General features: G+C 41.9%; 1 protein-coding gene across 1 annotated transcript in view; it reads left to right on the top strand.

Annotated features, from left to right (window-relative positions):
* LOC119739374 (centriolin-like) overlaps positions 1-26,824 on the top strand; it is a 306,576-nt gene that overhangs the window by 154,334 nt on the left and 125,418 nt on the right. Inside the window, exons 14-15 of the mRNA XM_038214300.1 lie at positions 9,837-9,968; positions 10,583-10,834. Of these exons, the coding sequence (XP_038070228.1) occupies positions 9,837-9,968; positions 10,583-10,834 (384 nt within the window). The remainder of the gene's footprint in view (positions 1-9,836; positions 9,969-10,582; positions 10,835-26,824) is intronic.

Raw genomic sequence — 26,824 nt, 5'->3', positions numbered from 1 at the left:
CCGGGTGTCTGCGTGAGTAACTTTGTGGCAATTAAAACCAATAAACTTAATATACCTACCCTGATGAATAAGAATGCCAGATCTTTGATTCCAAAACTTGATGAGTTGAGTGTAACACTAACTGAACATAAAGTTGATGTGTGTTGCATAACAGAATCATGGTGTCCTACCAGTGTTCCTGATAGCGTCCTGTTGTTAGATCACTATCACCCCCCAATAAGACATAACAGAGACCATACATCAGGTGGAGGGATTGTGTGCTATGTACATGCCAACATTCCATTCTAGGTGTTCAGGAATTTAGCTGAGGAGAACGTTGAGTCTGTCTGGCTTAAATTACAGCCCCAACGCTTCCGCGGCAGTTTAATCCCATCGTGTTTGGAGCTATTTATCAGCCCCATAACGTCAAAGACAAGCATAATCATATGCTGGAGCATACACCTCGCTAGACAGTGTTATGAACTTGCACCCATCCGCGGGAATTATTTTAACAGGTGACTTTAACCGAATGCCAGATCTGCTATCCTCAAACGCAACTACAAATTGAAGCAAATCGTTAAAGGGGCAACACGAAACAATGCGCGCCTGGACCTGATATACACTAACATGAGTGATGTGTACTATGAACCAACAATTGAACCAGCGCTTGGTCTGTCTGATCATCAAGTGGTGGTTTGTCAACCCAAGCCGTCGTTCGCAATGCAACCTGCGAAAAAACATTCACGGGTTATTAGACGCTTTCTCCCACGTGCAAAAGCAGCATTCAAAGATGAGTTGCAGGAGGTGGACTGGACTCCATTGTACCAGTGTATCCCTTGCTCAGATAAATATGACCAGTTTGAAACAACCATCGCATCCCTTGTAGACCGGCACTTCCAGTGGAAGCAAGTCACCAGAGTTGAAAGTGAAAAACCTTGGGTCACAGATCGTTTTAGGGATTTGATAAAAAAGAGACAGCGTGCATGGCACGGAGGACACCAGCCCCTGTATAGGTACTACAGAAACAAAGTGAACAGGTTGAGGAAGTCGATTCGGAAACAGTACTTTCAGGCAAAAGTTGATCTACTGGACCTTAGGCCCCATGGATTAATTCCGATTTGCGTGCGCCCCCGGGCGCATGCGTGCGCATGCGGGCAAACTCAAACAAAGGAGATTTTGAACCCACTGGTCCGCATCGGCACGCATCTGCCCGCATTGGCACGGACTTGCTCGCAGTGGCACGCAAACGGGCTCAGTGCCAGGCGGTACAGCATTACAAACAAACCGCAGAAATGCACAATAGACATCGTTTTGGACTTTAGCCATTGTGTCCCTTAATCCGCTCATTAGTTGGTTGTAAACACTTGGCAGGGCCAAGCATGACTCATCTACTCTGGTGGTACCAATAATTACACGCATTCCAAAATGACAGAAAATGTTAACGAAATGTTAATGATAAAAGTGCCCAGGAAAGGACAGGAAATGCCCCAAACATTACTGCATGAGCCGGTACTTTCATTTAAAACACCGTGTAAAATTAAAATCTACTTGAAAAATCGAGCTGTCTTTATCATAATATTATAAATAAAAATGGTACGGACTGGTACACTCGTACCCAGAAAGTGCAGACTTTTATTGAAACAGTGGTATGAAAAGAAATTATTGAAAGTTTGCCGCACCTTGCCGCAAAGAATTTTTAAAGGTCGGGGTACAGAAGCGAAATGAGAGAATTTTGTACAACGGCGAGACGCCATTGCAGCCAGACTGGTCTACAACCATAATTATTGTACGTTGATGGAAGTGGTGTCAGACTTACATGTAGTCTGGCTCGCGGTAACAGTAATAACGCGTGCACGCATGTTCAACTTGACTCTCAATTTGAATGGGCGCGGCCCCAATTATGAGGCCTATAACTTTATCAACATATCATGACGATACGTACGTGTAGGCCTATGATTGATGTACAGCAGTGCCTATCATGACTTGTTCGTTTGATTTGCTTGATACCTTTTGATCGGAGGACTATAAAGTTGAATGATGAAAATGAACTTGATCATGTGTATTCTTTCTCTTTCAATAATTGGTGTTTAACTTGAATAATGGAGTGGAACTTTCTTAAAAATGTAATATAAATTAAGAATAATGACACAAATAAAGCAGTCTTTCAACTGACTTTCATATTTACAGTAAGAACGTTCGGTGTCTTTTAAATAAAACCGAAGCTCTCAACGAAAAAAAAACCAAGAAATATAACATATCCGGAGCTCAAATCAAACGACGCAAAAAAAGCTATGAAAATAGCCCAGCCATACGTACGTAAAGTGTAGTACATGTACACATGTACATGTAATGTCACGTATCATAAAAGAGTAATCAAGACACCATTGTGGCACTGCCATGCACCAACGTCTTTTATGTCGTTGGAACTCCAGCCCTTTCATCACAACCTCTTTGTCTGGTGCCGCCTTGGCCGGCTACCCAATTTCTTTTGTCAGCGTTAATCTAGGGATTAGTGTAAGCAACCCTTGCCTGTGCTCAATAGCCCGCATAAGCACGCAATGGCACGCAGTTGCCCGCAACTGCACGCAACGGCACGCAGGGGCCTATGCAATTGCGGGCAGACCCGTGCAGCACGGGGTAGCACGCATGAGCACGCGTGCGCTCGCAGGCGTACGGGGGCGCACGCAAATCGGAATTAATCCACGGGGCCTTAAACAAAGCAGAAATTGGTGGAACGAAGTAAAGTCACTCACAGGTGAGAAACACGACTATGATCCATTGAAAAACCTTGTCGACAATGTTGCGCATGGTGATCAGGAAGAATTTGCGGAATTAGTGAATTCTTTCTTTGCATCCATCTCATCCGACCTACCTCCGCTGGAAGCATCAAAGTCTCACAGTGAAGATTTAATTCCTAGATCACGCATCCATGTTGGCAAGACCCGTCTGCTCCATCTTTAATTGCTTCGGTGGCCCAAGCAACTCTACCAAGCTCTGGAAGGCAGCTGATGTTATCGCCATCCCGAAAAACGACTCCACCTGCCTCAGTAGAGAATGACTTGCGTCCAATCTCCCTCACCGCCGTGCTAGTGAAGATTCTTGAGGGATTCGTGTTTAAATGGCTATGGGAGCAGTACCAGCCGCAGTTAGATCCAGTCCAATTTGGTAACGTCCCGGGCTCATCAACTACTTGTGCTCTTATTGACCTGTTGCACAACTGGTACTCTGCCACAGATAAAGCCAAGAACATGGTGCGTGTCCTTTTCCTCGACTACAGCAAGGCATTTGATAGGATCAACCCTGTGATTCTCATCGATAAACTGAAATCTCTTCATGTTGATCAAGTCATCGTCAACTGGGTTACAGAGTTTCTGCGACACAGAATGCAGCGTGTGAAGATCGGCACCTGTAAATCGCAGTGGACTGTCATCAATGGTGGAGTCCCAAAGTTAACAAAACTTGGTCCATTGCTTTTTATCATGATGATTGGAGATCTTCAACCCTCCCTGCCCACAGTCAAATATGTTGATGATACAACACTGTATGAAATAGTGACAACGCCAGATGAATCCAAAATGCAGGAGTCGGTGCAGGAGGTGATTGATTCGTCCTCACATAATGACATGCGGATTAATCCAAATAAAACTAAAGAAATGGTTATCAGTTTCCGTAAACATGTGCCGTTAATTCCCAGCATAAACATTGATGATCATAACATTGATCGTGTGAAACAAATGAAATTGTTGGGGTTGAACATCAGTGATGATTTACGATGGGAAACTCATGTTAATGCTGTGTATACAAAAGCTGCTCAGAGACTTTATTTGTTAGTGCAACTTCGTAGGGCAGGTCTTAACCAGCTGGAACTCTGCAAATACTATTTTGCTTGTATTAGATCCATACTTGATTATGCATGCCAGGTTTACCATAGCAGCTTAACTAAGGAACAGTCCAATTTGTTGGAATCCATTCAACGAAGAGCTTTGAGAATTATTATCCTTGGTAAGTCGTATGCAAAGGCAATGGAGCAGGTAGATATTCAAAGTCTATATGCCCGTAGGAAGTCACTTGTGTGAGCAGTTATTCGCTGACATGTCAAATCCTAACCATAAGCTGAATCATTTGCTCGAAAAACACCAGCGTGTATCGTATGCATTAAGGAACCAAAGACAGTTCAGCCTGCCTTTCTAAAAACGAACAGACTGAAGAATAGTTTCATTCCCTGGTGTCTCTATAATTTACAGTCCTAATTGTCAGTCACTTTTTAGCAATGTTAAGTTGATGCTGATGTTGATATTAATGACTATTTTATGTTAAAGTGTTTTTATATCGGGTGAAGTTTCCTGTGAATGCATGTGTGTCTAAATGATTTAAATATTTTAATTATAACTGAAATGTTTTGTTTAAAATTTAAATATTTGTCATGTCCGTTGGAGCTCTGTTAGTAATGTTCTAGTTCTGTGAAAGTATGTTTCTAGTAATTTGGTTTGCGTTGAATATTTTTATGTTTTACAGGAGCTTTTAATGTTTAATGTGCATTGTTATTTAAATGTTTTAATGTTTCGAATTCAAATGTAATTTTAAATATCTTTTAAAATGTTTCTAATCCAACCATTTTAGATGCTTTGGTTGCTAATAATAGTAATAATAATAATAACGATTACCGGGAATGGGTCATTTGGGAGACCTTCCCATAGACTTGTGCACAAAATTTTTCAAACTTAAATGTGCCCTAACCCAATATTCCCTTGTCCTTTTTCCACGAATTTCGGTATTTTTACTAATTAGACCACGAGCAACAAATATAACCTGATTGCGACGATAAAATTTTGCCTCTAAAGGGGGGCTGTGGAATTAGGGAGACATGAAAATGTCTCCCTAATGACCAGTGTCTCCCTTTTGTCGAAGAAATTACGATAACGTGTCTCCCTAATGGTACATTTGTGGGAATAATAATAATAATAATAAAAGTAATAATAATAATAAAAGCAGATTCAGATCTCGTACTAATTTGTTGTTCTTGGTTTTCGTAAACTGTGGGGAGACTGACATTAAATTCTTAAATTCTAAACAATGTTAGTAATAACTTGAATAACACTGGATTAGTTTTAAATTAGTTTTAAACACTTTAACTGTTAGCTGAATTCTTTTCTAAACTATCAGCATGCAACTTCATGCAAAAGTCCAGTTCTTCAGTCTTTTGCAGGTGAACCATTTGGCACATTCACAAGTTCAGTTTGTCTGGTGGCTTAACAACACGGTCACTTCGAGTCATTTTCAGGAGTTCCATGTTGCTTTGAGCTGGAGTAGGCATACTGGCTGGAGCAGGCATACTAGCTGGAGCAGGCATACTGGCTGGAGCAGGCATACTGGCTGGAGCAGGCATACTAGCTGGAGCAGGCATACTGGCTGGAGCAGGCATACTAGCTGGAGCAGGCATACTGGCTGGAGTAGGAATACTGGCTGGAGTTATGCTCACACTGGGTGTGCTGAATGCTTCTGGCATTGAGGTACTGGTTGATGGGGCCTGTTCTACTGATGGTGTATCCAATGGAGAATGACTAGATTCTTGCCCCTGTTGATTGACAGTTGTCTTCCTTAGCATTTGTCTATTCCTGCGGAGTGTACCGGTGTTAATTTGTCTGAACCATGTAGGATTGATTGGGAAGGGTTGCTATCACCACTCCATCTTTAGACCAAGTGGAGCTCTCCATGTCTAGTAGTCGGACTGTGTCACCTGTCTGAAGCTGGGGTAGGGCATGTGCTCCAGTCTGCTTTTGGTGCTGCATACTCTGCTTGCTCTTTTGTTCCATCTTTCTCCTCCTGAAGGCTTGAGTGTCAAGATGCTGAAATTCCAACAAACTATCTGCAATAGGCAGATTGGTTCGGATGCGTTGGTTATACAACAACTCAGCTGGGGATTTTCCACACTCAAGTGGGCTGCTTCGATTGATTTGGAGTGCCTTGTAGATATCTTGGCCACTGCATGCTGCCTTCCGAATCATGTTCTTGATGATTTTCACAGCAGACCCTGCAAGTCCATTGGACTGAGGGTATTGTGGACTGGATGTAGAATGAACGAAATCCCAATCTGCAGTAAAGCGTTTGAATTCAGCACTTCCGAACTGTGGGCCGTTGTCAGTAAATACTTCACAGGGAGTTCCTTGTCGAGAGAACACTGACTTCATATTCTTTATGACAGTTCTACTGGTTGTGGTACTCAGTGTGCAGACTTCGATGAACTGTGAGAAATAGTCCACTGTGAAATCTGCACCTACTTTTTCCCATGCACGATTGGGAACTGGATGAGGCTGGAGTTTTTCTGCCGGTGTATTTTTCTGATATGTCAGACATGCGTTGCAGTTCTTCACCATATTGTTCACATCTTGTTTTATGCGAGGCCAATACATGACATCCCTGGCTCTGCATTTTTCAATGCCGAGGTGACCTTCATGTATTTTTTGCGCAGTAATAAAGGGATTATGATATTTGTCCCTTTGAACAACATGCCATCAGCTTCTGATAATTCACTGCGCACATTCCAGTAGTCATGTATGCTAGCTGGGCATTGGCTTTTGATGTCTGGCCAACCTTCATGTGTTACTCTTCTCAAGGTCTGTAGAGTTTCATCTCGTTGTGTTTCTCTTATTTCTGCTTTTTTGTTGGATGAAACTGGCATGGATTTCAGCACTGTGTCAACATATACATGGATGTCCTCAACTCTATGGCTGTTTTTCTCTTCAGTAGGGTCTGCAGCCCTAGACAGTGTGTCTGCAGTGTACATGAACTTGCCTGGAGTGAAGGACACTCATATCGCTGGACTCTGATTAGTAGTTGCTGTACTCTCAATGGGCAGTTGCACAGTGGTTTAGTGAACAGTGGAATGAGTGGTTTATGGTCTGTTTCCACTTCCACCTGTTGCCCGTAGATGTGCTGGTGAAATCTTTCACATGCATACGTTATTGCGAACAGCTCTATTTCTATCTGGGCATGGTGTGTCTCTGCATCAGTCATTGCTCTTGAGGCATATGCAACTGGTGCCCATGCGTCGTCATACTGCTGTAGTAGAACTGCACCAAGACCATTGCGTGATGCATCGGCTGATAGCTTTGTTGGCTTTGTCGGGTCATAGAACTCTAGCAATGGCTCTGTGGTCAGATCATGCTTAAGTTGTGTCCATGCTTTTTCTTGTGCATTTTGCCATGTGAAGAGGTTATTTTTGTCAAGTAGAACTCTGAGTGGCTCCGATTTGGTAGACAGGTCTGGGATGAATTTACCCATGTAGTTTATCATGCCCAGGAACCGTTGAACATCGGTCTTGTTTTGTGGTCTCTCCATGTTGTGAATGGCTGAGACTTTTTTTTCGGATCTGGCTGGACTCCTTGGTCGCTGATGACATCTCCTGTGAATGTCAAACTGCTGACTCCAAACTCACATATTTCACTGTTGAGTTTCAGATTGTTCTGCTTAGCAATATCGAGTACTTGCTGGAGACATCGATCATGTTCCTCTCTGGTTGAACCCCACACAATGATGCCATCCATCATCGTGTTCACTCCTGGTACTTCGGAAAAGAGGTCATGAATGATCTTGTGATACACCTCTGGGCACTTGTAATATCAAAGGAAAGACGCAGAAATCTGTATCTGTCAAACGGTGTGATGAATGTACACAACCAAGAACTGGCATCATCCAGCTGAATTTGCCAGAATCCACTAGACGCATCTAATTTACTGAAGAATTTTCCGCCGGCAAAATGTGACATAATCTCTGCACGAGATGGCAATTTGTAGTGAGCTCTTTTGATGGCTCTGTTCAGATCTCTCAGATTGAGACATACTCTGAGCTTGCCGTTTTTCTTGTCGACAATGCACAGGGAAGAAACCCAACCTGCCCTTCTATACTTTTGTGATTACTCCCAGTTGTTCCATTCTCTTCAGCTCCTCTTTTAGCTTGTCTTGGAGTGGGCACACCTGCAGAAAACTTCCTTTACTTTTCTTCAAACGTGCTGTACTGGCACAACATCATCACTGATAGTTATGTGATGTTGTCCAGGCAAGCATCCCAATCCTGTAAATACATCTGGAAACTCATCTGTCACCGAAGGATTTTGGTTGATGTTGAGAACCCGTTTGAAAAGGTTCATCTTTTCACATGCCTTTAAGCCTAATATTGGCTGAAAGTTACCTGGTGTGATGAGGAATGCGATGAAGTGTGTCTCACTTTTATGTTGCACCTTCACCATGCATTTGCCTGTGATGGGAATGTCCACACCAGAGTATCCTGTGGCTTTCACTCTTGCAGTGTGCAACTTCGGTTTGGGTTTCATTTGTTTATACAGCTTCTCGGGTAGTAGGTTTGCTTGTGCACCCGTGTCTAGCTTGTAGGTCACTCTTGTACCTTCTGTCTCTAAGGCGAGTGTCCATTCATCTTTGGTCATGCCGCTCTCCACCACATCAACGAAGAATTCCTCTATCTCTTCAGGACATTCACTTACATTGTGTATTTTCTTTTTGTGCTTAGGCTTCGTACATGGTGTTTTGCAACACTGTGCAAAATTATTTGCTCTGCCGCATTTTGTGCACTTTTTCCATGGGCGGGGCATGCTGCATATTCATGCGATCTTCCACATCGGCCACACTCTCTGTTGGTTGCTGCCTGTGTTTTTTGTTGTGAATTTGCCTTACTCTTTTTGGCATACATTGCATCAACTGACGTATCTGATGGTGCCAGCTTTTTGGCTTGTACTTTGGTGGCTTCTGCTGCTCGGCATACTTGGAGCACTTTTTCAAGGTTTGAGTTATCGCCTCTGAGGAGACGTGCCCTTAGTGCATCATCAGGAATGCCACAAATGATTCGATCCCTTATCAAGGAATCTTTAAGATCGCCAAATTCGCACGATTTGCAACGTTTGCGTTTGCTGGCTGGCCTCGAGTGAAGAATCTGTGTCACTCATATGTGATGTTCTTTTTTGGTATACAGTATTCCTCAAACTTCTGCATCACTATCTTTAGCTTCATGTTTGTGCACATATTTCTCAACATTTTGTTTACATATCTATGCCCTACTGAGTCTATTATGAAAAAAGAATGTTTAATTAGGCCTCTTTTTTTGGCAATATATAAGTTTAATGGTCAAACGCTCCAGAATCTGTTGATTTTCATCTGTAACACGTCCCTGTCTGTGTACGTACATGTACCAAATATCAACCCAATTGGACCTTTGGTCTCAAGATCCATGTATGTAGCATGCAACTAAGTTAAAGCAGTGCTCACCAGGAACACTGGAACTTAATTTTCGGCCTGACTAGGACTTCATCAGAGCTAGGAGTTTGTGGGCACTGCTTTAACTTAGTTTCATCCTATATACATGTACTTATCTACAGCGCAATGCAGTCCATGTACATGTACATACAGCTGTACATATAGGGCAAATGTAAGGCCAAATACACCAAAAAAATGTTAAGGGTCCTGCCTTTTGAACAAAAAATTGAAGCGAGAGGCCTTTTTTTCCCCCTCCAAAATGGCCGCTGACCGGGCTATTTTTCAAGATGGCTGCCAGGTTGTTTTTTTTTAAATGGCCGTGATTGGACTCAGGAAATGACATACATGTACATGTATGTACCAGCTTTATATGGGCTAGATGCAACAGACAAAGAGGACAAAATGATGTCACTGTTTAAAATCTATAATTTTTTCGGTTTAAAAAAAGAAGAAGGCAAACTCAAAAACGGAAGTGGGTAGGGACGCTAATCAGGTGTTGTTTTTTTTATTGGGCCTAAAGGCATGAACAATATACCACACACAGATTTTTGTTTGAAATTGACACAAAGACATGTGTTTATTTTTCTATTAAAGCTAGAAAATGGTATGTTAAAGAAGCAACTTTATGCACAGAGGAGACAGGTTGAAGCTCTTAGGCAGTCCATTGACCAGTCACATGACTGTGCCAAGAATGAGGTGGTAGCCAACCTACTCGGAAAACTGCAGGTATTATTATGTGTCTACCTAGTTGTTTTAAAGTTCAGTCTTGCTTGTCAGCAGTATTACTGCAACTAAAATTGAACAATTTTGCAGAAGTTCACCGGTGTGTAAGTTCGCAACTCCCATAATAAATATCGGGGTGCAAATCAGATATGGATTATATTACTGATTTTTGGGGCACATGATTGATTTGTGTGCATATGATGCAAAGACACACAATGATACTCATTTTTACCCCTCAGCCGAGAGGTTGGAGGGGTATAATTGTCATCGCTTTTGGCGTTCGTCCGTCCGGGCAGCTTAGTTTTCTGATGATAACTTGAGTTAGAAATGTCGTTTGGGATTGTAACTTCGGAGTAGGCAAGTGGCTTGGTGAGGGGATCAAAAGGTCAAAGGTTAAGGTCACTGTAGCGAGTTAAAGGTTAATAAGATTTTGTTCTCTAAAATGGTTTCCAGATGATAACTTGACTCCGGCTGAGGGTTTTCACCAGCAACGCTGTTATCACTTGTGTCTCTCAACTCTCCCTTTTTCACTGTTTGAGGGGGAGACTTTTGCTGAGAGTACAGAATAGGAAATACTGTCTCACAGTTTTCTTTTAAATGGTCCTCAATCATCACAGGCACAGAGAGAGGAATTAGAAGACCAACTATACAGTCAGCAAGAACAAATGCAAGAAGCTTTGGGTGCTTTGTTGCATCCAAGTGATGTGATTGCTCGCATCAGTCAGCTGCAGAGGCATCTAGAGCAAGGAAGAGGTAAGACAAAACCCTTCGATGACAAGGACATCTTGGGGAAGTCATTGGCTGAGCTGGAAGACCTGATGAGAGAGAGGCTGAGGGAGAAAGAGGAGGCTTGCAAACAACAGAAAAAGGTTAGATTGAATTTTTTTGCCAATAACTTTAATTTCTTTCGACTCAATTGGGCTCAGCTGCTTGTGGTATATTGCTTCTCAGATGAAGAACCTCTTTTTGCTTTTGTGCCCTCATTCTTGCTCGAAACAGTTTTGACCACATCTGAAAAGACTCCGTCCTTAATCTTGAATTTGTGCCCAGAATCATGACATCGTGCACTTAATTCACGTAGTCATTTTAGGTGGATCAAATTGCAACATGCAAAACATCTTCTTTTTTATCACAGTGGCTGTGGAACAGGAGCTTTGGTGTCCCTGGGATTTGGAGCCCTCAATTCCATGACTTTTTGCAGCTTTTGATTACATGTACTTTTGTATGATTTTCTGAACATAACATGAACGTGCTGCCATACATAATGCAATAAGCTTGATCTGGCCATCTTGCTTGAAAGTCTTGCATGAAACGACTATAGGAAGAAATAAGCCCCCTAAGATTCCCATAAAATATAGCGTGCTATATACCACGTGACTATTACATTACTATATCTTGCCACCGTTTATAAAATTTTCATAAGCAACTTAACTTTTGTTAAACAAATAGGAATAACACAGTACAGGTATTGGGACGGGATGGGTTTGCGGTGGCGCCGTGTGGATGGGTCTCTTTTGTGAGTGTGTGTGGTTCTGGGGGGCCGGGGGCTCAGCGTTTCAAGCGGTGTGCTCTGCCTGTCGTCGGGAGAATGAACATTTTCCTGACAACAGGCGGAGCATGCTGTTCGGGGCGTTGGGTCCCTCCGGTTCTTTTTCGGAGCCACACGTGCTCGCGGGGGAGATTTGTTCACGTGGTGCTACCGCGGACTTAACTTGTCTTAGTACCTTTCCACCATGCAAACCTTCTAATCTCACAGTACAGGTACACAGTAAATTGACATATCTTACTTGCCTACGGACAGATGTTATAAGTTAATATAAGTTATAAGTTTTAATGTTTGTATTTTTGTATTTGTGTAGTTTTTACATTCGTGCTTTTTATGTGTTTTAAACCAAATAACGTGTAAAAAGGCCATGGAATTTCCCACACTGGGATAATCAAATTTTATTGTATTGTATTGTATTGTAATGAATTGTTACAAAATATTTTTGTCTTATCTGAATGAAGTTCAGGAAAGAGACTATGCAATCATTATGTCTGTACGTATGTCCATACGTATGTCTGTATGTATGTACCAGGATGGCACGTGGAGCAGACGTGTTCGACCAACGCTCTCACTTCCACACAGTTTTACCCTCCAAATACCATCTTTGGCTTGAATTGTTGGTACTTACATCCCTGGTGATGTCCCTGGTCAACGTTCGTTCTTTTTCGGAGGATATGGGGATCACCTAGGAGCTGAAGTCGGCCTTGAAGGAGAGTATGAGGGGTGGCAAAATTCGGCAGCATGAAATACCAGTGGTAAGCACCTATGACGCAGCAAACAATCACCACCATGTCGCCGGTTTAATGGATGAACACAACTGGGCCGAGTTTGAAAAGTCTGAACGGGCTTTTCGAATGGGCATTGCTTCCAAACGCCACGGACCTGCTGGTAAATTCAGTCACCCGTCCCCGGCTAGCTGGATTAAACTCATAAAATTGCCGACTCAAACAATCATTTCTGAAATACTCCAATCGTATCTTGAGTAAATTTCCCATCCCCAACAGTGTGAAGCCCTCGCGGAATGCAAGCAAGACCGAGAGGCTTAACTTGATTCATTCGTGCCTAGAATTGATAAAAGAAGACATTCAGCCATGTTTCTCCATGGTGGCTAAATCCCATTCAAACCCAAAGCCAGTAACAAGATCACGCATTACGCAACTGTGGAAGTCAAACAGAAAAAGGGCCATTCAGATCATTAACAACGATAACGTTGAATCTCCCGCTGTGGTTTGTCCAGCTCCTGCATCAATTGTGAAGGAGTTCTTCGAACAAAAGAACCCACATGCCAATGGATGCTGGTCCCTCGACAATGCACCATGGAAAGGTCAGGTAACCCTGCAACCACCAGACGATTCTACGCACCTTGTTCAGTTTATAACGGAAGGAGAAGTACGTGCCGCATTGAAGTCAACGTCAAAAAAGAGCGCACCCGGACATGATCGCGTCTCTTATGTAGATCTGAAAGCATGCATCACAAACTGCATCCCGATTCTGACGTCTGTTTTAAACACCTGTTTGATGAATGGTCGGATACCAAGCGACTGGAAAAGAGCAACAATTAAACTGATTCCGAAAGCAGCACCGGACTCAGTGGACCGGTCTGAGTGGAGACCAATTTCACTTTTGCTGACCGCTTACAGGCTGTTTATGAAGGTTTTGGAGCACAGAGTAATCCCATGGATCATTGAGACCGGTAGATTGTCCCTAAGTCAAAATGGTTCATTACCCCGAAGTGGTTTACAAGAACATGTTTTTGGCCTAAATACCGCCATCTCAGACTTCCGTCACCAGTCTAGCAAAATGTTCATAACGTTTTTGGACTTGGCCGATGCTTTCGGCAGCATTAATCACAGTTTTATGCTAGAATCTCTTAAAGCCTACGGATATCCCGACATGTTAATACATTTGACTAAGGATATCTACAGTAATTCCACGTTTGAGGTGGAGACATGTAATGGTTTAACAGATCCCATTAACAGAACAATAGGTATTATTCAGGGCTGTCCATTTTTGGTGCTGGTGTTTGAGCAGGGGATCAACATCTGGCTCAGATGGATGTGGCGTAATATCCCATACCCAACGATACCCTGCCCAGTCCAAGCATACGTGGATGACATAGCCTTGGTACCACCTCTGAATGCATTCTGCAGGAAATGTGTGAGAAAACGGAAATGTTTCCTTATTTCACGAGCATGAAGATCAAACATAGGAAATGTGCCATCCTTCATGGCCAAAGGTCTGGTAATAACTGGTACAAAAACGATGGAACTGGCAAAGTTCAGCCGGTGGTACAAGGTGAACCCATCCCTAAATTAGGTAAAGCTGGTTCTTATGCCTACCTGGGTTTTGAAACTAGTCTGGATAGCAAAGCATGTACCTCTCAGCTGGACAAGATCTCTGCTGAGTTTAAGCAGAGGCTGAGCAACAGCAACAGTTTGCTTCCAGTAGTTGCAAAGATCCAAGCCATCAACCAAATTGCCATTTCCAAACTCAATTTTTACATGTGTAATATCTCATTCCCATTGAACAGATTGTCAGCAATGGAAGATGTGATTGTAGGTCATATTCGAGGTTGGCTTGGACTGAACACATCGAGAAACCGTGATATCATGTTTATCCCCAGAAAGATGGGAGGCCTGGGTGTGTGCAGTCCAACGACAATGTACATTGCTAAAAGAGCTTCCTTTTTGTTAATAGAAACACTCAATTCTGACGACCCCCAAATAAGGTCAATTGCTCGAACTTCTCTGACGAAACGCAAGGCACCGAAATCTGTCGACCCAGAGGAGCCTTCCTTTGGTGGGTTCCAGGTGGACCAACAAGGCAGGGTGATTAAGGGTGGTAAGGTCAACTGGCCGAAATCTGTCTGGGTGGAACTAAATGAACTGCTCATGCGTGAACACCTATTAGAAGACCGTGGGGATGAATTTGTCATTGTTTCAGCTGCTGACGAAACTGTGTCTCTGGCCTTCCGCTCATCACCCGCACTGTTTGCCCACCTGAAACATAAACATACACTTTGTAGAGTCGGCAGACTAAAATCAAAATCCTCCCAGGGACTAGTGTTCAGTAGTCAAGGAATCGACTTTTAATTTCGACCGGTTACCTTAATAACATTAACATAAGTGATAAGCTTGTAAAGTTTATTTTCAAGGCCCACTTGCAACTCTTAGAATGCAGATCTCTCCTACATAGGTACTACCCTAACTCCATACCTAAATCCTGCCCCCTCTGCAACAACCCCCATGACACAGCATCTCATGTTCTTAACGGTTGTATGGAGTTCAAAAATAGATTTACAGCTAGACATGACCGGATTGTAGATCTGATTGAGGAGGAATTACTTGAGCTCCGTCCTCGTTCCCAACTGATCAAAAACAAAATGGTTAATAGTGCGACGTTTAATATCAATTCCCGTTTATTTGCTCACCTCCCCCATAGGAAACCTGACCTGCTATTGCTAGACCCAAACCACAAACATGCCTTCATTGTCGAAATCTCCACCCCCTTTGATGTGTTTGTTCAGCAATGCTATGAAACCAAGTTCCAATACTATAAGCCTCTTGCTGATATTATTACACTCTTCACTCCGTACAGATGTAGAATCATTGTCCTCATCATCGGTTCGACGGGATGTGCCCACAAGCGACTGGTACCTGGTCTGAAGCTGTTGGGGTTTGGCACCAGGAAGAGTAAGTCCCTCGCAAAGTACCTGTGCCTAAGTGTCAGCATCGGCTCATCCATTGTCTGGAAGATGAGGGGTCTGAGGATGATGGCTCAGTGACACAGTGAATTTCCCTGGTGCCAGACCCCCAGCTCTATGCTTGTGTTTGTTTTCTAGCTCTCATTCTGTCCTTCGCTGTGCAACCCCATTGCAATTCGGCTGGTGTTATCTGAGCCGACCCCTGTTTACTCCATATATCATTTCCGTCCTTTCAGATGCTTCATATTGATAATGTCGGTTTTATTTTTCGCTTTACACCATAAACAAGCGTATCTGTATGTACGTTTGTTTGTATTAGGTATTGTTTTCCACTTCACACTACCACTTTGGTATCTATTGTCCGGTTTTGTACAGTCATTATGTTGCTCCTTTTAATGATCGATTTATTTGCTTCTGTTAGTTTTCATTGTACCTCCGTTTAAGTTCTTTATTGAGTTTTGGCAACTTGCCGCATTACATTGTATGTTATTCATGTGGTGCCATTGTTTTCAATAAAATTCCCGATATGTGGTATTTTGGTCAAATTTAAAAAAGAATTGGTTTCATTTGACCAAAATACCAGTCCAATTTGAACCAAACTTGAGTCATAGATGCAACATGGCAACCTTCATATGATAATGCTGTCAAATGTCACATACCAAGTTCAGTTTTACTTTCACAGACCGCATCCTCAAAGCTTAAATGCACGACTGTTGAGTCTTCACTTCATGCTGCAATTCAGTATAATCTGTATATATAAGAGGAAGATTTACTAGGCCTCCACAAAATGTTTGTGCCCTAAAGGCTCTGAGACCGCCGGCTCCCATGATGCCAAATTCGCTCCACATCCGTGGAAAATGTGGAGGGTGTCTTCTGTGGGTTCGGGGACTTCAGGTTGTCCTAATTTTTGCAGTCGGATGGGCAATCCATTTCAACGTTTGTTTTAACTGCATTTTTGCAGTCATGTCTCGTTGATTGCCTGTCCACCCTCTGTGTTGGCTTTTCTGCGAGTCAAGGCTGTGCATGGTCAGCGGCTTGAATGTAGGGGTTCCGTTTCCTTGTTCTACTTGGCTGTTGTTGAATAGTGTTCACAAAACAGTTGTATGGTGTAACCTCAGAAAATATTTTTTTGTCCATGGGGCGTGGCCACCCAGTGTCCGTATGTTTGCTGTGCTTTGCGTGCGCCGAATGCAATGAATACTAAAAAGGGCCACACATAAGTATATCTGGCATGTGTGGTGGTGGGGGGGGGGGGGGGGCGGTCAGAGGTCACAGCTCCCAAATGGCATGGGTATTGTGTTCACAAAGGATAACTGGCCCACGACACTCTTGGGTTCGACTTGACTGAATATTTTATTTTGTGAAGTGGCGGTCAAAGAGCACCGACCGATGACGGAGGCGGGAGATTAGCATCGAAACAGCACATGAGAAAGGAAGGAATAAAAATAAAGGGATCATAAGTACATTGTAAGATGATCTAATGCTGGCACCGGAAAACAATACATCTAATTAAAGGGAGCAATGGACAGGTTATGACGAAAAACCCAGCGATGAATTGGAAAATAGTTGGAGCTAAAAGAAACGGTTATTTCTTCAAAGTCACCCATGTAAACCTACATAATTTCTCTAATACAAGGGGAGTTCAATAAAGTGCATGTCGAGCAAGAAAATACATGTGTAACTAGTGCCATATTCATAGCAGACCAGAAAGGGGCAGATAAAAACACATTACTGACAGAACAAAATCCATATATTTGTACTCATAAATTAGCACAAAGGACAATTTGGTCACACAATGCAAATTCAGAAAGTACAAAATTCTCTAAGGCAAAAATAAGGAAGGCACAAATATACTTGAGTCCCATATTCATCACAAATAAGGGTGTCTCAGTGCCACACTTCATCTCTTCAGGCATAATTACATGCATAAAGTACATTCACTCATGGTTAGCGACTTCACTTAATAATGGGGCGCTATTTAGTAAACACAACCGAGCAATGAATTACAAAAAATCTCCGAGCAAAACCGAGCGATGAATTATCATAAAAACCTCGGAATTTGCTTTAAAAGACTCCAATGTTCCGGTCTGACATATCACCACAATACAGGCCTATCAAAGAATAAATGCAAGACTACTGGGTCGCCATCTTGGCCAAAGTTCGTAAAATGAAAACTCACCAATGGCAGGGAAAATGCAACAGTTCGCCCCATCTGCAATATCACAAATATTCCCTGGTCTTTCCGGTTTAAGGACATATGACATATTTAATTCAAAAGAAAAGAAAACTGCAAAATTGTTACCTGTGAAGTGGCGGTCAAAGAGCACCGACCGATGACGGAGGCGGGAGATTAGCATGACCCGCCTCCGCCCTGCGGTGGCGCCCTTCAGACTCACCGTAAAAGTTCAGACTGTACCTCGGGAGATGCCACCAACGACTGAGCAACGGTCTACATAGAGGTGAAGTTTCTTTATACACAGAAAAAATGGAGAACTAACGCAAGATTGATTATGATGAGGGATCATCCATGTAATAATTTCAAATCTCAAATCTCAGCTCCCTACACATGGTCTGACCAATCAAATGCCTACATTGCATACTTCCGGGCTATCTGTAAAACGGTCAATGGCAACATGTACTGCTTGACACCCTGGAAACAAGGTTGGCTCTATGGTGCACACTATGTTATGTACGTATATGTTGCATACACAATGTATGTGAGTGGTGTTGCTTCCATCATGGCTGATGTTGTGAGTTCGCTGCAGCGAACTCCCCTACAATTCAGTGTCACATTATTTTGGGGGCCTGTTTTGCGATCAACGAAGGATCGATGTATTGCTCCAAATGTCGCGATCTTGGAATAACAAAGAGTGCATAATTAATAACATCCATTGGCGGTTGTTGGAAGAAATGACGACGATCACTACAAATGTCGGTAAAGCTGTTTGGCCTTGGTTGATGGTTGAACCAACCTGAATAAAACTTTAATTGACTTTTCCCTTGCAGGTCTCGCAAAGTTGTAAGAAGTTCAAGTTTACGTTTGTTAACCAGTCCAATACTGTTACTAAATTACAACCTTCCTCCATGATTCAGACTTATATTTTATGATAACACTGAACAGTTTTGAAGCAAATTACCCAAGTTTTAGCCAATACCCAGAGCGTTGTACCTAAGTTCACATTTTATTGCATTTATTGTCAAAACTGTACAATCAGCCTTCACCTGTGTACTACGGTAAATACGGTACTTCAACTACATTTTCCAGCAAATGTGACTGCCTCCAAAAATGCCAATTTCACAGACCAATGGGAACATTTACAGACATCTCTTGTAGCGGCATCCCCTTATGGAGGCCACGCCCGCCAGTGGATTGACACAAACTCCAAACAAATCAAACACCAGAAAATAAATTTTTGTCTCAGGAAAATATATGATATAATCAATTATCTGGGCAATCACAAATTGATATCACACGCACGAATTAATTTTAGCCACAAAAATATTATTAAACAAATGTAAAGGGCCATGCCCATAGTAAAATGGAAAGTCAGCTCGGCCAGGAGCCCAGTACGCTCAACATAGTTTACCAAATAAATATAAAAAAAAGTACACTTACATAAACTGTTAAGGAGCTCGATGGACGGCGGGTACAAATTATAAAGAAATAAAAAGTAGCCACAATCTGCCTTGGGTAGTGAAACAATTAGTGTTACAATTACCCTCCCCGATGGAAAGGCGCATCCCCGCGCTTAATTGTTACATGCTTCATAATATGATATTTACAAAAGGTAGTTTCCATGCAGCTGTATTAAGAATCATCCAATTGATCAATTTCCAAAAAGTACATACAAAATTATATGGGAAAATTGGCCGTCAATAATACAGCAGCTGGTGAGTTATAAAAACTCTATTCAGCAAAATGCAATTTCTTAAAAGTGGCCACACTGGTCTGCGCCCCAATGGCACAGTCAAATATTGACATTTCCATTGCCATTTTTATAAACACAGTTCAAGTCACTTAGTTTCCAGTCCGCATCCAGGCAGGAGGTCTATTCTGACGACGTGGAGGATATGTCCTGCCGGTCCAATCATGCACGTTGTCCAGTTGTTGCATATCCTCTCTGTCGGTGTGACAAATAGCTGTAGGTTCACCTGCTCCCTGCACCATGACTTCCGCGTCGGAGTATGTTACACTCCCATCGCTTGGGTCTTGGCCTTCAGGTGTGTGGGTCGCGTCTGCCTCAGGCTCTTCCCCATTAGATACACGGTTTGGAATCCTATCTCCCTCTGGAAATTCAAAGTATCTGGATGCAGTAGTTCTGTTGTTTTCGTCCGGTGTGGCTGTGTTGTTGTCTTCATCTCCTGGATACAGAAGCTGCTCAGAAGAACTTGAATGACAAGGCTTGCATCAGAAATACACTTAATGACAGCATACAGTACAGTACAAAATGATTGTAATTTAGGGCTCAGTCCAACTTTCCTTACCGGCCTATTCAACCAAACTTTGTCACCTGGTTTATATGGATCTCTTTTAGAACTTAAAGCAGGACTGTTCTGATCAGAATTAAAACTACTTAGCGAAAGTTGATAATAAGCAGGACAAGTTCTTTTCAGAACTAAATATCTACTGAGCAGTACTTAAAACCGCATGGTGTTACTGCAAACCGAAACGATACCAATACTCCACCATGCAAAGCCTAAAATCTTAGATCTCCTTTTAGTTTTGCATCATACAAATGTTTTTGACGTTTGTGTTCACCTTTGGTATGTTTCTGAATTTGCATACTCATTTTCAGGGCAGTGTGTACAACTAAAAGGTCCAAAGGCAACATAACATCTCTACCGAACATCATTTTATTAGGGCTAACACCTGTTGTCTCCTGTTCATTAGCCCTGTAACTCATCATAACATAAGGTATATGGGTATCCCAATCTGACTGATCTTCACATACATGCTAAGCATGGCTTGGATAGTTCTATTCAATCTTTCCAGCAGACCATCTGATTAGGAATGATAAGCCGTGGTTCTTGTCTTGGTGATATCCAACAACTTACACACACTTTGAAACAACTTACTCTCAAAGTTTGAACCTTGGTCTCTATGAAGGCTTAGAGGGACACCATACCGACAAATAAACTGTTTGACAAGCACTCATGTCACAGTCTCTGCCTCCTGGTTTCTCAGAGGATATGCCTCGGCTCACTTGGTTAATAATCCATAACTACAAGTATGTACTGATTGCCTCTTTTTGAGCATTTTGCTGAACATTTTTGTTCGACCTAAGTGGGCCCCTGCTCTGACATTATGTGCTGTATACAATACTTGCTTTTGCAAAGGCCTAGGTACTATAACTTGTAGAAACGAGGACAGGTTATTCTCAAAATGTCTGTACAGAATACCTTGTTTAACTCCAGGCACATTCTTCGCTAAAGTATTCAAGTTGGGACTCGGACTTTACAAAATATCAACTATAATGAATATATGAAATTTGCTCAAAATCGTAAAGTTTAATAGCTCCAGAATGTGGAACAAAACAGTACTGATTTTTAACTAAACCATATTTTTTTGACAAAAATACTTGAAATTGAACCTTCTAAAACGTGTTTTAACAACCCAACAGCTACGTTATCACCATTCTATAGAAAAGTTGTCTTTGAAACAAACACTTAAGTCAGGCTTACGTCAATATGAAGGCTTAAGTCAATATGAACTAAGTAATTAGTCATTATCATTTCGATGAACAGGTAATTATACAAATATTTCCGATGAGATTGAGATAGTAAGCTGTTTTGGTAACATATCTGGCAAATCAGATTTAAAATAAAAAACATGATATACGGGATAACATAGTAAGCAGCACTTACACAAAGCTGTATAGCTGCTGTAATCAATCATATATAATGGTGTTATTGAAAACGCCACACTCTTCATACACCAAAGGTATCGACAAAATCTAAAAATGTTTACACCCTGTATACGAACAAAGCCAGATCTCGACAATTAAAAAACAATCAATAAAAGTCGAGTTTGCATTGATCCCTATTTTGTCACTCTATGTTATGCTGTGCATTTTATGAATACATGGAACAATACCAAGGCAAGTTTTAACTATTTTTTTTGGGGGGGGGGGGAAATAACTACTTAAAGTTAAGTCTTCTAAAACGTTGTGTAACGATCTAACAGATATATTACCGCAAGTCCACTTCAATAAATTCATGTCTTTAAATAAGATTCTGTGGATATAAGTAGATGTGAATTTCATTGGTACACATTGTGACAGACAGACTGAAATAAGAGATTTCGTTGATTCTGTTTGTCAACAGAAACATCCTTTTATAATGATCGTTTAAAAAAAAAAAAAAATCCATCTGCAATAATATTTACATGTTTTCTGTCGCTGCAGTTATCACTCGGAATGCTGTCATTTTGCAGGGGGGTCGGCCCGTCAGATTTTTTTTTATATCCCATTGTTGTGGGTTTTTTGGGGGGTCAGAGCATGGGGGGGGGTGGAGGGTTCAAGACCGCGGAGTTCGGATCCGCGCCTGCGTTTAGAATATCATCTTGTTCTATTATTATGGTTATTATTATTATTTTTTATTTGTTTATTTCATTTTTTTGGGTTTGAGCAGGGGAATATAAATTATACGGAAATAATCATGTGACATATTGTTCGCGTGATGTGTTTTGCGCATGCCTTTCACGGTTAATGACCTTACTAAAATACAAAACAGTGCACCCCCTGGCAAACAATCCTGATCAACTATAATAATAATAATATCGGAGTCTTATATAGCGCATGTATCTACCAACAATTAGGTACTCGTAGCGCTGGCAATTATGTCTATTATTAAAGAAAGGTAAATAAAGTTTATGAGAAATATGAGACCCATTATGTAGTACCTTATAATGGTTTACAAGGTACTGCGGCGCATATTGCAGCCACTGCCAGAAACACCGGGGCAAACCCCTTCTCTTAGCGATAAGTGTTACTGGGTTTTTTAACGTGCATTACACAACACACGGGACCTACGGCTTTACGTCCCATCCGAAGGACGGAGCAATAATGGTAAAGTGCCTTGCTCAAGAGCACAAACACCATGTTCCAACGGTCAGGATTCGAACCCATGTACCACGGCAGACGAGTCGAACAATGTAACCATTGGACCACAGCACCCCACTATGACCAAATGATTTAAAATTGAATTCAGGCACACAGGATGGAGGTCAGAATTTCCTTTTGCCATGTGTGTTGAGCTGCCCCATCTCCCACCCCCTAAGTTCACCCCCAACCAACCCACCTACCCTACCGCCCGAACCCTCGAAACCATCATTTAAGTGTCCCTGTTGGTTAGAGATAGATAATGTCTGAACAATACATTTAATTGTATCCTCTTAGCTACGCTCACAAATTAAAGATTGATATTTGAACACATACGTTACCAAGTTGATCAGATACGTTATAATAATAAACTGATGTAACCGAGCTGGGAAGGTTACGCAGAAAATTTGAAAGTGACACTGGGTATATATTCCACTTAATTGATCAAAATTTTATTACTACAAAAAAACGACAGTCATTCTTCAGCAGTCTGTAATAACAGAAAACAGAAGAATAGAAATTAATTTAATTACAAATATACAATGACTATGAATCCAATTATTCAATTATTTAATTATTTTAAATAACCATCTCTCTTTATCCTTGATTATCTCTCGTCAGGAGAAATTGCATTAGCGGTTTTATAAACCTCGATTTCCATTTATTTGTCAATAATTCAACATATTTAGGATCGAAGTATGTGCAAGTATACAGTCAATATTACAAGGAGGTTCGGTATCGAAAATTCAAGTCATATTATGCACAATTTTCATATAGACTTGGCTTTCAACCTGGGATATTTATTTTATGGCATAAAAATGTTTCATACAGACTTGGCTTCAAACCTTGAGTATTCATGGCATAAAAATGTTTTGCAAAGTGCTATTTAAGATAACATCAAAACTTACGAAGTTGAAACACTTACCGGAGCAGTTGCGGCCTGTGTACCTATGCCTCGGGATGTTTGGGCAAACTACACGATATGCATGTACACGATATGTGTATGCACATGCGGCGTGCTAACCATGGCAAAACCACATACGAAACACAGCAAAATATGATAAGCTGGCTCGCAATAAGGTGTGGCTGGCAGCAGCAACGACAAGCAGTCAAGTGACCTACCCATGCTTGCTTACTCTCCATGATATCTATTGGCCTGCAGTGGGTCTTTCCCAGGTTTTAGGAGGGTGATGACCTTCGACTCTTGCCACACTTTAGGTATTGTTTGTGTGGCGAGGCAGGTGTTGAAGAGATGGAGTAACCATTTGAGGCGTTTGGTCCAAGATGTTTCAGTTCTTCGGTGAAAATGTTATCCAGTTTGGTTGCTTTCCTATTCTTTATTTATGCCAGTCGCAAGTTCATTAGCAGAGAAGGATTTGATAAAGCCAATGTCGAGGGTGGCGTCTTTCTGGCGGAGCATTGGTTTCGGTCGTTTAGGAGAATGTGGCACTTTACCATTTAATAGCAGTTGTTGTGGGCTATTTGGTTGGCGGTGATGTAACAATGCTTCACTTGGCTCTGTGCGGTCATTGCTGAGCTTTTTTTAAATATTTACTCCAGGCTTGGAGGCCATATTGGCTTCTTGGTCATATTGGTGGTTACTACAAGGGTTTGACACAAGCTTTGAAGCTGTTCTGATATGGCTGTTATTAATTCCTCCCCAGCTGAGATGGTATCGACAGCAAGAGGGTCGTTTTCATTTCCTGTAAAGTTCAGCACTGCAGGATACTAAGCCTGGATGTAATTAGTGCGGCAGCTCTTGGGATGTTCTTGCACCACCACATCAACAACCCAGTGTCATAGTTATCGGGGGTTGGATCAATGTCAGCTAGATAGTGTTTGAGCTCATTGGTGAAGCCTTCCCAGTTTGCCTTACTAAGTTGAAACGGCGGCGGAATGGAATTGTTGCTGAGAGACAGCAGCAGTCACTTTGATTCCAATAGGGCGATGATGGGTCTTTGGAATGGGGTCAAGGACCATCTTGTTGCTAAGCGAGGCGATGTTGTGGCTCACAAAGGCTAGAGCAGAGTTGAAACTTTATCTCCAGCCTCCACTGTGGAAAGACTCCAGCAGTTTCGCATTGTGAATTAGGCTAAATTGACTTGCTTCGGCCAGCAATTCAAAAGCCTCGCCGTCTGTGATGGAATGATAGCCACATGCTGCTGTGGCTATTAAATTCCCGATAATAATGCATGGCTTGGACTGTTTTGTGGATTGTGGCGGTGGCATTAGGAAGGGGCTTCCGGGTGGTTTGTTGACAGATGTTATGGCTACTCCACTAAGCTCAGTATTCAGGACTTCGATGTCCTGGTCATCGGATATGGAAGTTGACTGGATGACAGTCCCAGTTTTGAACCCCCCCCCAAAAAAACCAAATGCACTCCCACACTTCTCGTAGGGGCACTCATCATTGTCAGTGTCATATCGTGGATTTTTGGTCTTTTGCTGGGACCACGGTGCATTTCTTGCAGGCAAATGGCACCGCACTTGGTGTCCTTGCAGATATTAGCAAGAAGGTATTCTTTGGTTGGCAATATCCCCTCAAAGTTAGCAGATATTACTGTCAGCGTTGGCCTTAACAACGGCCCCCTGGAGTCCACTGCTGTGCCCTGCTGTGGGTGGGGTGGCGATGACATCTGGAATTTGGAGAGAATTCTGGAATTTGGGGAATCATCTTCTTCCTCCATCGATGTTTATCAGATGAACAGCTTGTTGGTTGAATTGTTTTTGTTTCGTTGGTTGGAGTGGCACTGGGACTAAGAAACAGAAAATACCATTGGCACCAATAATAGCTAATGCCCTCGGCGCCTCCACAGATGCAGGCTTCCATGCTTTCACTGGAGCTGAGCAGATACGGGCAAGTTTGTGGTGAAGGGCAAGCTCAATTGTTGGCAAGCACTAAATTAGTGTTCTGCTGAGGTGTTATCTGCCTTTGCTGCGTTGGGAGCTGCCTGCAAGCTGACAGCCGCAACAGAGGGAGGCATTGAGGCATTTGTATGCCAACCTGTCACGTTGCTCAAGTGACGACGATGGTGAGGATGATGATCCTTCAATTTAGTTCTGACACTGCAGCAGTTTGTACTGCTGGTATGGTCGGCCATGGACACAATCCTTTATAAACATTAGACAGATGAACATGTGTTTGCTGCAAGATCTAAAAGTGTATGTACATGTATGTAATGTTCCAGCAAAAGGTGTCATGTTAATAAATAGTCGAAAATATGTTGATATTTTACAGGAAAATTCAGCTGTTTATACTCCACACACTAACAGGACTTTAAAAACGCATGCAGAGCAGTTACTTAGTATAAGAAGCATTATTAAAAAACCCAAAGGGGTAAATGGATACTTAATCAATACTTGAGCTCCTATTTCTAACACCATATTGTGTGTATTTTAACCTGTTTTGGGGCATATTATGGAAAATAAGATTAAGGTATCAGAAAATGGTCAGAAAAAATGGCAACATCAATTTTTTGTAAGTTTAAACATCCCAGAAGATGGTCCAACCAATTGACCAAAATTAACATTTCCTGCCAACGGAAGTACATTGGCCCCCCTACTACAACTTTAACGTGCGTATTCCTCAAATGTTAAGTCTGTTTATCGTTTCGAAAAAATAGTAACGTATCTGGTTATGAAATTGGCGACATGTGCTCCAAAGGCGCTCAAGTAGAATTAATGAGCTAATCTTTTTCGATTTGTCATTGTATATTTAGAGCATACTATGGACTAATAATATAAAAGGGTAATCATTGATATGCACACATGAAAGACAAATGGGAGACTTTTCATGAAACACACCTTGGCTGGGGACAGAGAAAACCGCAACAAATACCACCTCACCCGTCACAATTTCTAAGATTTTTCTTGATTTTGTTACCTTCTTACTACATGGGCTTATGAAACAAAACTGAGCCACGAAGAAAATTAATATAAATCATTATCAAACACACTCCATACTTCTTAGAAACACAAGGGACACAAAAATGGCACATTTGAACACTTTAGCGGAGAATGGCCCTGCAGCTGATCCCAAAGGTACAAGTAACCTTTTGTCTCTTGGCTGTGACCTGTGATCAACCTGCCAGGTGGCCTCGCAGCAGGGCTCTCTTTTCAAGAGATTATCAGAGCCAATGCATTGTCCCTCTGCTGAGCCTCCTGCAAAGACAGTACTTAGAGAAAAACTGGTAAGTTTAACATGGTGAATTGTGTTTTCCTTAACCTTATCCAACGGCATTCTGGAGATTGCATCAGCGTTCTTGTGCTGGGTACCTGGTCTGTAACTAATCTCATTGTCAAAAGCACTCAAAGTTTCTATCCATCTGGCCAGTTGGCCTTGCACATCTTTGAAATTACAGAGCCATCGTAATGAACCATGATCCACTATATTGAATTTCCTTCCGTACAAATAATGCTTATAGTGTTTCACAAAATGCACGACAGCTAAAGGCTCTTTCTTGGTCACACTATAGTTACGCTCACACTATAGTTACGCTCACACTATAGT

Source organism: Patiria miniata, unplaced genomic scaffold, assembly GCF_015706575.1.
Source record: "Patiria miniata isolate m_02_andy unplaced genomic scaffold, ASM1570657v1 HiC_scaffold_30, whole genome shotgun sequence".
NCBI classification, from domain to species: Eukaryota; Metazoa; Echinodermata; class Asteroidea; order Valvatida; family Asterinidae; genus Patiria; species Patiria miniata.
Note: the sequence above shows the minus strand (reverse complement) of the source record. Positions and strands in the feature narration are given on the sequence as shown.